We start from the raw sequence: 13,173 nt of genomic DNA on the forward strand, positions 1-13,173 counted from the left end.
GGCACAACTGTATTATTTATAATGGGAGAAATCACAAAATGACACAAATTGCAAAAGTAGTCATCAAAATCTGTGAGCATGAGATGAATGAAATTGAAGTTTGTCCAGAGTGTTATCTAGCTGCCTGCCAAAAACGAGATAACTGGTTTTGTGAGCCTCGTAGCAATCCACATCCTTGGGTTTGGGCAAAACTGAAGGGGTTTCCATTCTGGCCTGTGAAAGCTCTGAGGGATAAAGATGGGCAGGTGGATGCCTGTTTCTTATGACATGACAGAGCCTGGGTTCCAATAAATAATTGCTACCTCATGTCTAAAGAAATTCCTTTTTCTGTGAAAAAGACTAAAAGCATCTTCAACAGTACAATGCAAGTGATGGAGGTTTACGTGGAGAACATCCGCTGGAAGTTTGGGGTTTTTAATTACTCTCCATTCAGGATACCCTACACGCCCTAGAGCCAGTACCAAATGCTGCTTGACCCCTCCAACTCCAGCGCAGGTGCTGCCAAGATGGACAAGCAGGAGAAAGTCAAGCTCAGCTTTGACATGATGGTGTCGCCCAAGATCCTGATGAGCAAGCCAATGCTGAGAGGGGGCTCAGGTTGCAGGATCTCCTTGTCTGACATGCCATGCTCCCCCATGAGTCCAAACTCCTCCATGCAGACGGGCTCCAATGTGGAGCAGGACACTGAGAAGAAGGCCACCTCCAGCCACTTCAGCGCCAGTGAAGAGTCTATGGACTTCCTGGATAAGAGCACAGCTTCATCAGCCTCCACCAAGACAGGACAAGCAGGGAGTTTATCCGGCAGCCCCAAACCTTTCTCTCCTCAAGTATCGCCAGTCACCACAAAAATGGACAAGACATCCACCACGGGAAGCATCCTGAATCTTAACCTGCATCAAAGCAAGGCCGAGATGGACCTGAAGGAGCTGAGTGAGTCTGTCCAGCAGCAGTCTGCTCCTGTTCCTCTCATCTCCCCCAAGCGACAGATTCACAGCAGATTCCAGCTAAATCTCGACGAGACGATAGAGAGTTGCAAAGCACAATTAGGCATAAATGAAATCTTGGAAGATGTTTATACGGCTGTTGAGCACAGCGATTAGGAGGATTCTTAGAAGTCAAATAGTAGCGGTAGTGACTCTATCAGTGATGAGGAACAGAACGTGCCAGAAGATGACAAAGACAAAGAGGGGGCTCGGATGGACAAAGAGCCATCTGCTGTCAAAAAAAGCCCAAATTGCCAAACCCAGTGGAGACAAAAGAGGAGCTGAAAGTCAGCACGTCACCAGGCAGCGAGAAAGCAGACCCAAGCTCAGTCAAGGAGAAGACGAGCCCCAGCCTGAAAAGGACTTTTCAGACAAAGCAAAACCCTCGCTTCATTCCACAAAGGATAAGCTGAAGAGAAAAGATAAGACGGATTCCCCAACAGTGCATTTGGGCCTGGACTCCGATTCAGAGAGCTAACTTGTCAGATTTAGGAGAAGACCATTCTGGGCAGGAGGGTCGAAAAAATAAGAAGGAACCCAAAGAACCATCTCCCAAGCAGGAGGTCGTAGGTAAAGCTCCACCATCCATGACAGCGGGCAGCCAGTCTCCCCCTGAAACGCCGGTCCTCACCTGCTCATCCTCCCAAACTCCCACGGCGGGGATCATGGCCACCACCAGCACGGGAAGCCTGGCGAAAAAGCAGAGGCTGCTTTTACCGAAGGAGACTGCCCCGGCCGTGCAGCGGGTCATGTGGAACTCATCAACTGTCCAGCAGGAAGAGATCACGCAGAGTCCATCCACCTCCACCATCACCCTGGTGACCAGCACCCAGTCGTCGCCCCTGGTTACCAGCTCAGGGACGGACCATGATCACCCTTGCATCTTCGGTCAGCACAGACCTGCCCATCGCCACCGTTTCAGCTGATGTCACTGCAGACATTGCCAAGTACACTAGCAAAATGATGGATGCAATAAAAGGCACAATGACGGAAATATATAACGATCTTTCTATGAACACTACTGGAAGCACAATAACTGAGATCCACAGGCTGAGGATTGAGATAGGGAAACTCCAGTGGCTGCACCAGCAGGAGCTCTCGGAAATGAAACACAACTTGGAGATGACCATGGCAGAGATGCGGCAGAGCCTAGAGCAGGAGTGGGACCTGCTCATTGCCGAGGTGAAGAAGCAACTGGAGCTGGAGAAGCAGCAGGCAGTGGACGAAACCAAGACGCAGCAGTGGTGTGCCAACTGCAAGAAGGAGGCTATCTTCTACTGCGGCTGGAACACCAGCTACTGTGACTACCCCTGCCAGCAGGCCCATTGGCTCGAGCACATGAAATCTCGCACCCAGTCAGCTACCACCCCTCAGCAGGAAGCAGACTCTGAGGTGAACACAAAAACACTAACTAATCCCAGGGTGCCTCCTCTAGTGTTCAGGCAGCTCCCCCGGAAAGCAGCACCTGGAAAGAGAAGGAGACGCCAGCTGAGAAAAGCAAGGACAGTGGCTCAATTCTTGACCTCTCTGGCTCCAGGGAGACGCCCTCCTCCATTCTCTTAGGCTCCAACCAAGGCTCTGTTAGCAACAGGTGCAACAAACAACCTGCCTCTGCCCCAACCAGCACAGACCACCAGCCGCACCCCAACTACACAGCCCAGAAGTACCATTCCCGGAGCAGTAAATCCAGTTGCTGGAGCGGCAGCAAGAAGCGAGGGTCGGCCCACTCAGAGCACAACTCCAGTACCAGTTTGAAGAGCCTCATCCCAAGAGTCCCTCCTGGATACCTTCTAGGACTAGGGACATGCTGGGACACAGGCCACCCACCCCATGGAGGGAAACAATCCAGACACCAGGGAAACCGGAAACCGCAAAGAAAAGTGAGACCGGAAGACCACCACCCTCAGCCATTCAGACTCGGCCTCTGCACCCGGCACGGAGGGCCGCCCACACTACGTCACATCCCGCGATAGCCTTGACTGAGGGCCGCCCACACTACGTCACATCCCGCGATAGCCTTGACTGAGGGCCGCCCACACTACGTCACATCCCGCGATAGCCTTGACTGAGGACTGTTCCACCCACGTGAAGCCTTTGCTTAAGATGTAAATAATGAACAATTTGTGGATGTCATCGAGCCTAGAGTACCTTCCCCTTTTTATATTTGTATTGACTTTAACTTATAAAAAAAAGAGAGAGAGAGAGAAATAAAAAACAGAAAACACACCCAACAACAAAAAGAATGTTTGGATGCTGAAGAAAAGATGGTCATCCAGCCCATCTGTTACAGGGGTGCAGAGAGGGCGGGGGGGTCGCTTTGGGGAGCACAGCTCCTCCTCCTCTGATGCCCTGTGAGCTGTTTCCATTCGTATGTCTGTACACAGCACATTGGGATCAGGAATTTCCAGCACAGAATTCGGTGCTGCTGTGGACACACCACATGCACCCATTGGCCCCTTTCAAATACTGCGTTATCATGTTACAAAAGGCAAGCTCTCTGGAACAGAAGGACACACGGAGGAGCTCGTTAATTTTATGTGATTTCCATGATGACACTACTCATATAAAAGGGAAAGAAGAAGAAGAAGAAGAAGAAACCACCACATCCTTGTTTACAGAAGATTAACTAGAAACAAGCCCTGTTCAGCTCAGTTTGCAGGAGAGAGCATTCGAGTCAGAAGCTCCGAAACAGTTTTTCTTTGCTTTCCTTTAAAGACACTCACACCTGCTTGGTAAGAGATAGCCGTGCTTCACGAAGTGAGAAGTCGAAGGCGAGACGCACGCATGCAGAGAGGACATTTGAGTCTGAGATGAAGCATGTATGTAATATTTATATGATGGAATTTTATGTTTTTATGTCAGCATGAAACAAAGGCAGTTTGAGGGGAAGCAGGACACCGCCGTGCTGTTGCACTACGTATGCTGTAGTACCATTTTGTATGTTGTGTAAAACAAGAAGCATTGAACAAAGCAAAAAGGTGATGTATGTATATGAGAAAAATTAATTGTATGATATCATTCCAGTACATTCTGTTGTACATTTTAGTCTCTTCTCCTTTCTCTTCATTGTTGATAAGAGGATGCGGACTGTAGAGTTTCCAGCTAGTTAACCCATATTAGAAAAGAAAAAAAAGAGTCCTAGAAGAAAACAAGAAAGAACATTTGTAGATTGCAGTTGTCAAAAAAAAAAACAAAAAAAAACTAGCCTAGCTGGCCTTATTTGTGAAGCATAATTGCTTTTAGCATATGGAAGTATTTTTTCACATTTTCTTTGTATAAAATTTGTATTAAACTTAAATATCTTTTAAGATGATGGTGTTTCTTTGTGACTGAGCCAGTCGTGGTATGTTCTCTTGGGTTCCCCCCACCCCTTAATTTTTTTCAGATTTTTCACCTTTTTAAAGTCTGTTTTGGAAAAATGAAAAAAAAAGTAAATATTCTGTCAACTTTTATCAAAAGGAATGATGTTATTTATACATGTATAAAATGAACAGTTAATACATGTTACTAATCCCAAATTGAGATCATATTTTGCTGGTCTGATCATAAAAACAAAAGGAATCTTTACATAAGTCTGAATAGTGTGGGTAGAGGTTTTTTCGTAAAATTAAAGGTAGCTTTTGGGTCATTTAAAATATATTCAGTATATCGTCCTTTTTAAGCAATTAATTTTTTTAATGTCATGGGTATTTTCTATAATTTATCATGAATAGGATAATGATCTAGACAAGGCACAAGGGGAGCTAATCCTACCCTCATGTCATGTGAGGGGTTGACTAACATAAGTACTAATTGTCTTTTCATTATATAGCCATGGGGAAGACATTTTCGATTCTATAAGTTTAGGGGTTCTTTGGTGTCCCCAATTGATGAGTCTTTTGTAACATTTAATAATAAGTGACCTTCTGATCCTTTATATGATTTTCATCTTAACCAATTTTTAATACCATGGCTAATTTCAGCAACACAATCAGGAATTTCTGGTGGATTAATCATGTTGGAAGTTTTTTCTTTTTTTAAAAAAGGGTGGGCAGTTAACAGAAAGAGGGAAGTCTTATCTTCATTTGATTTCTTGACAACTGACAGCCACTTTTCATATCTTGTTTTAAGACATATACTTTCAAAACCAATACAAATAGGAGTGGCATCAGAGCCAATAGTATAATTTATCAACTGACTACTTTTTTTACAGTCTATTTTAATGTCTTAATCGGTGACATCTCGTATCTTTTTATTAGCCTTAGACAATGTTTGAGCCAGAAGTTGTATTTTATATGGTTCTGACCCAATATCTTGGCAAACTTAAGATTTTTTTTTTTAGAGGGGCACCCTGTGTTTTGAGAGGCTGAATCGCCTTTTTACATTTTGAGTTAGCATTGTCATAAGCAAGAACTAGACTGCTTTATTTAAATTTTGATGTAGCCTGGCAATAAGGTAACCTACATAAGGTTTTCCATTTGATTAATTTGAGTAAATGAAATCAAGGCTTGTCCAGGTGGATTTATTTTTTCTTCAGGCTTTTAAACATATTATCTTCACTTGAGTGAGTAGTTGATTATCAAATTGTAACTGAGCTTGAATGTCAAAATGTGCCCCACTACCCATTAATTGATCAAGTGTTATATCAACTGGCCAGTTGGCTGTCGCATTTTTGTGAGCTTTTTGATTTATCTTGCCACCAAGTCCTAAATTGTAAAAATTTTGAGGTGGATAGGCAAGTTCTGGCTATCATTTCCCAATCATAAGGAATTAACTGTTCAGCTTGTGAAAGTCTCTGAATTAGTCCCATGGTATAAGGAGAATTAGTTCCATATTGGGTACATGTCTGTTTTATCTCCTTTATGGTTTTAAATGGTATGGCATTATAATCACAATGTATTCCTCCTTGTGGAAATTGAGGATCTGGTGGGATTTGAGTTACTGCCACAGGGAGAACTAAAGCATCTTTATCCCGCTGCAGTTGTGCTATATGAACTCCCTTTTGTAAAGGGGTCATTTTATTAGGCACAGTTATCTGTGGTTTAAAAGCAAATCCATCATCCCAAGGGGTTTCAGGATTGAAAGGAGGGGGCTCGACCAAAGGTGCAGTTGGTCGAGAGAGAAAGATCTGTTCTTGACTTCTGTCATTCTTTTGGCTCTTTTCATTTTTTTTTTGTTTGTTTCTCATCACCTATGTTATCATATAAATTCATTTTCTCCATTTGTTTTTGTATTTGTTCTACAGAATCTCCTGAATCCAAGGTTTGGGATTGTAGCGGTCCTAAAGCTGTGTTAATAAGATTTCCTACTGACCATACAGACAAAGGAATCTTTTCGCCACGTTGGTAGTCACGGAGCAGGCAACGCATAACTTTTTGCCATTTTTCATGTCTAGCCAGTAGCAATATTTTTTAATGGCAGAAAACAAATTTTTAAAAGAGGAGTGAAAAATCTCAACCGCCAAACTTTTTAACACTTGCATGTAGTCACTATGTTTATAGGGATTTTGTCCCATTGTTAGATTGACAAATCTGCAGGGGTGTACTTACCAAGTACTTTCCTCGTCTGCTGAGCTGGCTGGATTTCTCTGTGTTCTCTGCCGCTAGGAGCTAGCCTCGGAGGCTGGATTCACTTTTGGGTCCCTGTTCGGGAGCCACTTGTCAAAACGAGACCGACAAGCAGGGTTTCCGAAAGCGCGATATGGCGAGAGAATGAGAAAGGAGACGCAAGAATTCAGAGAAAAGCGAGGATCAGGAGACCAACACCGCTCCAAGGTGAAGGTGCTGAAACTGAATCCAAGCCAGCTTTATTATACTGTCAGCCGTGAATGAAAAAATATGCAGGAAATTAAACTATAACTCATGTGGCTTTCAGGGCCAAAGAACAAAATTATCATTAACCATTGAGTAATTAGGAAACAGTAATCAATAACAAATCAGTAACTAAGACTAGTATTTTTATCTATAGATTTTCCACCAGATACGTAAAACGTGTGACTCTGAGACGCCAGCTGAGAAAGTCTGGGGTCGGTTTTCCGACCCCAGGATCATATCTTGTTTTCAAGATTATGAACTGTTCCCTCTGGACTTGTTGCAAGAGTCTCATGCCTTATAACATCCAGTTTATCAATAATTATAAATTTCTTCTGTAGCCCTTTCGGGGGCCTGCTTTTCTTTTATTCTTCCTGTCTCCTACAGTGTTGGGACTACCTGACAGGTCTGCCAGTTGTAAAGACTTTCTTTCCAGGGGTTCCATTTGTGCTCTTGAAATTGTACTTACTGGGTGGGAACCAGGCACTGAACATGCCCCTCTCCTGCACCTTCGGGTGGTAAGCTTTCAGCATCCTGGATCCTCCAACACCCCAAAGAGGCAAGCACATCCATAAAAGGCCCCCAGCTTTCCCTGTTATCTCAACTGCTTTAGGACAAGGACATCTGGGTTCTTATCTAAGGACCCATTCTAGTTACCGCAGTGCTTCCTGGGATGGGACAAAGGGGAACAGGGTCAGTGACTTGCCACAAATCTTCAATGCTCTCCCACCTTCCCTCCTTTTCTAATTTCAATCCCACCCTTCATTCCTGATATCTCCCACTCCTTTGTTAACACCTCAGACATCATTCCACTAGAGTGTCTTCATTGCTATGAAGGTTTATTTTTCTGTCTACTTTTATACTTATTTCAGTTGTGTCTCAGTAAGGCACAATACATATACATAGATTTGTCTGCTAACCAGAAATGAACTCATTAGATTTTAATGCATCATAGAATATAGATTATTGATTTATGGGCATAACTTCTGATGTAACTACTTATATCTGGCTTTATCCTCCCCCTTCTTGGAAATGATTATACTGCTCCTGATGATGATAACGAGTTTTGAAAGTTATTTATTGAGTACTAAATATTTTCTGGGTAATTTCTGTATAGTTTCTAATTTTTAAGGCAGGTTGGAGAGATTGTGGTTGAAATAAAAAAACAAGTAAATTGTCTAAGGTCCTGGAACTAGTAAGCATCAGAGTCTGCACTGTCATCAAGGGCTGTCTAATGAAACATTTGCTTTATCTGTTGTATCACCCCACTTTGTTGGTGAGTTTAGAAAGTCACTAAGCCATAAAAATGACTGGAAGTCATATATCTAAAGTCAAAACCTTGACAAATTCAGGGCACCTCTTCTAAAATGCTTACCTGAATTTCGTTTTAAGTACAAGGCCATTCCACAGTTTCTTCTTTTTATAAACAATCTACTTAAGGGGCCTATTAAAATGACTTCTAAAAAACTTAAAGATGAAAGTAAACATTTTTGACATGGTATCCTCTCACACGCACTATCTATAGAGACTGAACATTTTGGTCAATTTTTCACTCAGTGTGCAGACAGTAAGGATTGCTCTTCTGTGTTTTGTTGCCCTCTTAAATGTTCCCTTAATAGTAGGTTTTGCCATCTGATGGGCAATTTGCCTTTGCACCATTTTGCTTGTCATGTTGTTTCCCTAACATTAAGTTGCTGAGACTAGAAAAGGGCTCACAGAGGTTACGCTGAGAGAATGCCTGTCCTTTTTTCTTTTCTTCTTCTTTTCCCCTTGTTTTTATTTTTACTTTTTATTAACCTCCCATTATGGCCAGCTGAAGGGAAGAGAATAAGCAGAGAAAGCAGCAAAGAATTGTTATTCTCTATCTGGTTGTAAATATCTGTTCTGCTAAGGAAATGGAACTTCTCCCACCAAAATAGAGTTAAGGATATTTTTTAAAACAAAAGCTTGTGCATGCATGCAAATGTGTGTACTATGGAGAACATTCCCATGACATTCTAGTGGGAAGGAAAACATGAAATGCTCTTCAAACAAACTTGCTTTTTTGACATGCACTCACAATCTGAATCATCCCATTACAACACTTAAATAGCTTGGCTTGAGAGATGTGAAAATGAAGTTTCCCTATTGTGTCACATCCTCAATCATGTCAGATTATATCTTCTGATGTCATGTCCATACTTCAGCAGCCTTTATATTTGATGATTAAATCAGTATTTGTTATTTTAGGAATACATGTTTTTTGTAACTAACAACGTCTCAGTTTTACGTAAGATTCATCCCCTGTTGGCATTTTAAAATGGTCTCTTTTATTTTTTGAATTACAGGGTCACTTTTTAATTCCTGAATTGTATAGTTCAGCATAAATATCAGCAAATGGTACAAAAAAACTACAGTGATATTTTTAATACAAGCTAAATATCTGTCTTCTGGAAAACTATACTTCCTATCTACACAGATAGATCATCTTGTTCAAACAATGGTCATAAAAAAAATTAACTCTAAAATCTTCAAATAGGAGAAATGGCTTCAAGCAATTCCAGGGAAATTGGACCCAGTTTACACCCAACTCTGGAAAAAAAAAAAAAAAACCCTCTTAACTCTGTTACATCTTACTGTTAGAAATTCACTTGCAATGACTTCTTTAATAAAGCACCTTTCATGTTACACCCATTCATTTACAGAAAAAACTTCAAGTATTGTGTGTGTAACCTAACACCTAAGTATCTTTTTCTTACAAAACTGTGCAAAATGGTTTCCAGATATTAAGTGCCACATCATTCAGCACTATTTTTTGGTATGTTAGTCTTTGTAAATTACACTTTAAAAGTTACCAGTGGTTCAGAGTCCACCTTGCAATGCACAGGACACCAGTTTGATCCCCCATCCAGGAAGATTCCACATACCTCAGAGCAGCTAAGCCCATGAGCCACTACAGAGCCTGCAGGTCCCAGAGCCCTTGCTCTGTAACAAGAGGCTACCGCAGTGAGAAGCCTGCGCACCGCAGCCTCTGCTTACTTCAACAAGAGAAAGCAAGTGTAGTGACAACGACCCAGAGCAGTCAACAAATAAATAAATACTCTTTAAAAAAAAGTTACTTACTGCTCTGGAGACAGACACAAATTTATTCATGAATCAGGAAATGACTTCCAAGTATCTTTCACAATTTGGCAGCTGAAAGCATTTGTTTTTTTTCTACCCACTCCCAAGGTCTTTTAGAATACTGCTGGGCCAGTTCTTTGCATCCCATCTAACCAGACAAAAAATTATAGTAACAACTGAACATTTTGAATCCAGCTTCCTTTATTTTCATGAAAATACACACCAAAAGGCACTTCCTTCTAATTACTCATAAGACTAAATTTTTGTCAAATCTTCACAGAAAAGTGAATAGCTTTACTTTTTATACAGTTGACTCTATTTTCCACATAAACATACACTTTTATTTCAAAGAAGGAACTGAAAAAAGAAAACCATAGCCAGAACCACAGGGCAAATGATGTTACAAGCTTTGCAAATGCACTGTTAATAGCTATGTCTAGTATATACTCTTGAAACAGAATTACATTAATATTTGATTATCAACCCTGAAATTCTTTTTTTTTAACAAAACTAAATTCTCTTAGATGATAATAACAATGAAGATTTTTGCTATTTATTAAATACATGTGTTCATATATGGAAGCTTTGGATTCAGACTCTTCAGCTAATGTTACAAAGTTTTACCAGAATTTAGTAATGTCATGGGTTTTCCACAAAGACTTTATGGGCTAAGATGTGGTCTTTTGCTGGGAGGTGTTTCATCTTCCTCTTCTTCTTCATCATCTGAATAATCCACTAAGCAAATAACCCTTCTGCGGTTTGGGTTACTTGTTTCATCAGCAGCATCAGCAGAATGAGATGAAGTAAATTCAAAGTCACCAAAAGGTGTTTGAGAGGGAAGATCTACCTTGTCTTCATTTTCTTTTGCTCTTTTAATCTCAAAACCACTTTCCGGTGGTGGCTCAATTGCTTCTTCCTTTATATTTTCATTAATACTCCTTTCCTCCTCCTCCTCAAAGACACCGGAATCTCTGCAAAATACTTGACTATACAGTACAGAACATAAATTCTTCGTTACTTGATTTTGCAGCTCTTTCTCTTGCTCATATTTCACCTTCAATCCTTTGAATGTCTGAACATATTCAATTGACTTAAGCGTTGCATAAAACTTTTCAACTATATGGGCAACAAGAGATTTGATATTTTCCATTCTTACGTAGTCAAACAGCTCAACAATAGCTGAATTCAACATATTGTACCGAGTTCCATTCTCTAAAAGAGCATTTACAACTGGCTCAAAAAAATTTCCCTTGATGATGTAATGATTTAAAAGTTCATCTCTAAGGCCAATCATCGTTCTCATAAAACGAACAGCACACAAGATTAGAAAAGTGTGCTTGGAATTTATCAAGATCAAGACTTTTCTTAGCAAGTCTTGGTTCAAAATATATTTTTTCATGTAATATGCATGATGTTGCACACAAAATGAAAGCTGATCTAAAATTAAGGCAAGCAGCTGTGCTGTGCGGTAATTATTGAGACAGTTTATGTTATTTTCGTCAGATCCAACTATATTATCCTTGTCATGTATATATGCTGAAGTAGTTGACAAAAGTGGTTCTATGAAGTTATTCATACAATGCATACAGAAGAAATGTAGAAATTCACTTTTTTCACAGTGACTAGATGCTGTCATCATGTTGTTTGGATCAAGCAGGGCACGAAGGACTTCCATTAAATGAACAGCATTTCCTAGCTCAGGGTCAGTATCACAGAATATTTGTTCAATTACTAAATTAATGAAAAGAATGCTGTCTTCACTTTGGTGGTCTTCTATTATAAATTCTCGAACCCTGCATGGACTATACTCTACTAGATAAGTAAATACATCAGTAGCAGCTGCCCTTATTTGCAAGTCATTCATATTCATTACAATTTTAAGAGCAGGAAGAATTCCCAGTTGTGTCAGTGTTTTGAACAGTGCATTCCTGTTTTCAGGTACTAATGTCTGAGAAAATGCACAGAATTCCTTGAAAAAAAATAACAGCTCACGCCGTGTATCATCATCTGTGGTCTTATCCCTTAATTGCGCAAAAGCGGTAGACAAAAACTTATCATCTTCCTGCAGCATATTGACTATCGCACCCTTGTTTAATAAAATAAAATTTGTAAGAGTAGAAAGAAAATTCTCTTCAAATATTGATGGGATAGGAAAAAGGATGTCTTGAATGTACTGTACCCTGTATGTCTGATGTATTTTTTGCAGAAGTGCATGGTCTATTATTGGTATAACTTCCTTGAACTTCACTTTTTGGGTTAAGAATTCTCTATGCCTTTTTGGCTGAGCCAAGGCAGGGTCATATTCAAGGCATCCCACCACATCCATGATATACTTATCAGAAAAGAGGATCTCAAGCAGAGATGCCTGGTTGAGAAATAACATCCCTTTAACAATGTCATGCAGATTCTGTAAGCCTTCAGTGTCCTCTAGGTCCTCACACGTGTGGAACAACTGCAGTAATTTTTTAATAAAGTCCTCATTTCCTACTAACAGAGCCAGCCTTTCCTTACGCAGAGGTGAGGTGAGAACTGAGGTAACTAAGTGAGCAATCTGGTCAAGCTTACCGAGTTCACAGTTAGGCAGCTCAAGCACGTCATCTGCCACGTCATCCAATGTCTCGTCTTCGGATTCAACTAAGGGGTCGTGTGTGATATCGGTAGATGGGTCTTTACCTTGAACCTGGCAGATGTCTTTCCATATCTCGTGACAACTTGCTGCGTCCGCGAAACTTATCGCCATACCGTGGTTCTCAGCTTCAGACCAAACAATTAATGTCCCTTGTCGTCTCTGATAGGGCGTGTCTGGATTTATCTTTGACTCCAAGATCTCTAAGCCGCTAAGTTCAGATCGAACTAGCAGACACAAGCCCTGAAGGCGTTCCACATAAATAGTAGAGACATGTCCCTTGCCTAGCATTTCCCATTGTTGGTCATCATTCAGGAAAAATACTTTCACTATGCTCTGCTCGTCTGCCATGGCGACCTCTCTCTTCACCCTGGCCCTGGTCTCGGCAGGTGATTGTGTCTCGCGTGAGCTCAGGGATAACGGCAGGTGACGTTGGGGCCCCAACAACGGTGGCCGCTGAGGTAGCTGTTTGGAAAAATTGTGAGAAAACATGGCTGATTAAGTTGAGGCCACAGGAATTCCAGTGGTGCCTCAAATCAATAAGGCTTCCCCACAGTTCCACTACTCACTACCATCCCTTGCTCCCCTCCTTCCACTCTGCACCCCCTATAATGCTTTCTTAACGCAAAATGAAGTGAGCCTCTGAGCCTGCTCGTGGCTATCTACGACAGCC

General features: G+C 41.2%; 1 protein-coding gene across 1 annotated transcript; it reads right to left on the reverse strand.

The window, feature by feature from the left end:
- Window positions 1-10,535: 10,535 nt before the first annotated feature.
- Window positions 10,536-12,851, reverse strand: LOC138930666 (serine/threonine-protein phosphatase 4 regulatory subunit 3-B-like). Its single transcript, XM_070291161.1, has 2 exons — window positions 11,351-12,851; window positions 10,536-11,191 (listed from the first exon to the last, which is right to left on the reverse strand). Exons 1-2 carry the CDS (start codon window positions 12,849-12,851, stop codon window positions 10,536-10,538), a joined length of 2,157 nt encoding a protein of 718 aa, XP_070147262.1.
- Between the last annotated feature and the right edge of the window lie 322 nt (window positions 12,852-13,173).

Source organism: Ovis canadensis, chromosome X (assembly GCF_042477335.2).
Source record: "Ovis canadensis isolate MfBH-ARS-UI-01 breed Bighorn chromosome X, ARS-UI_OviCan_v2, whole genome shotgun sequence".
NCBI lineage: Eukaryota > Metazoa > Chordata > Mammalia > Artiodactyla > Bovidae > Ovis > Ovis canadensis.

Bases quoted from the DNA above. Each gene is read 5' to 3' on its own strand.
- LOC138930666 (XM_070291161.1), bottom strand. From the start codon at position 12,851: ATGGCAGACGAGCAGAGCATAGTGAAAGTATTTTTCCTGAATGATGAC. The intron at 11,192-11,350 runs ATAATTACCGCA...TTCTAATCTTGT, and splicing joins AAATAACATAAACTGTCTCA to GTGCTGTTCGTTTTATGAGA.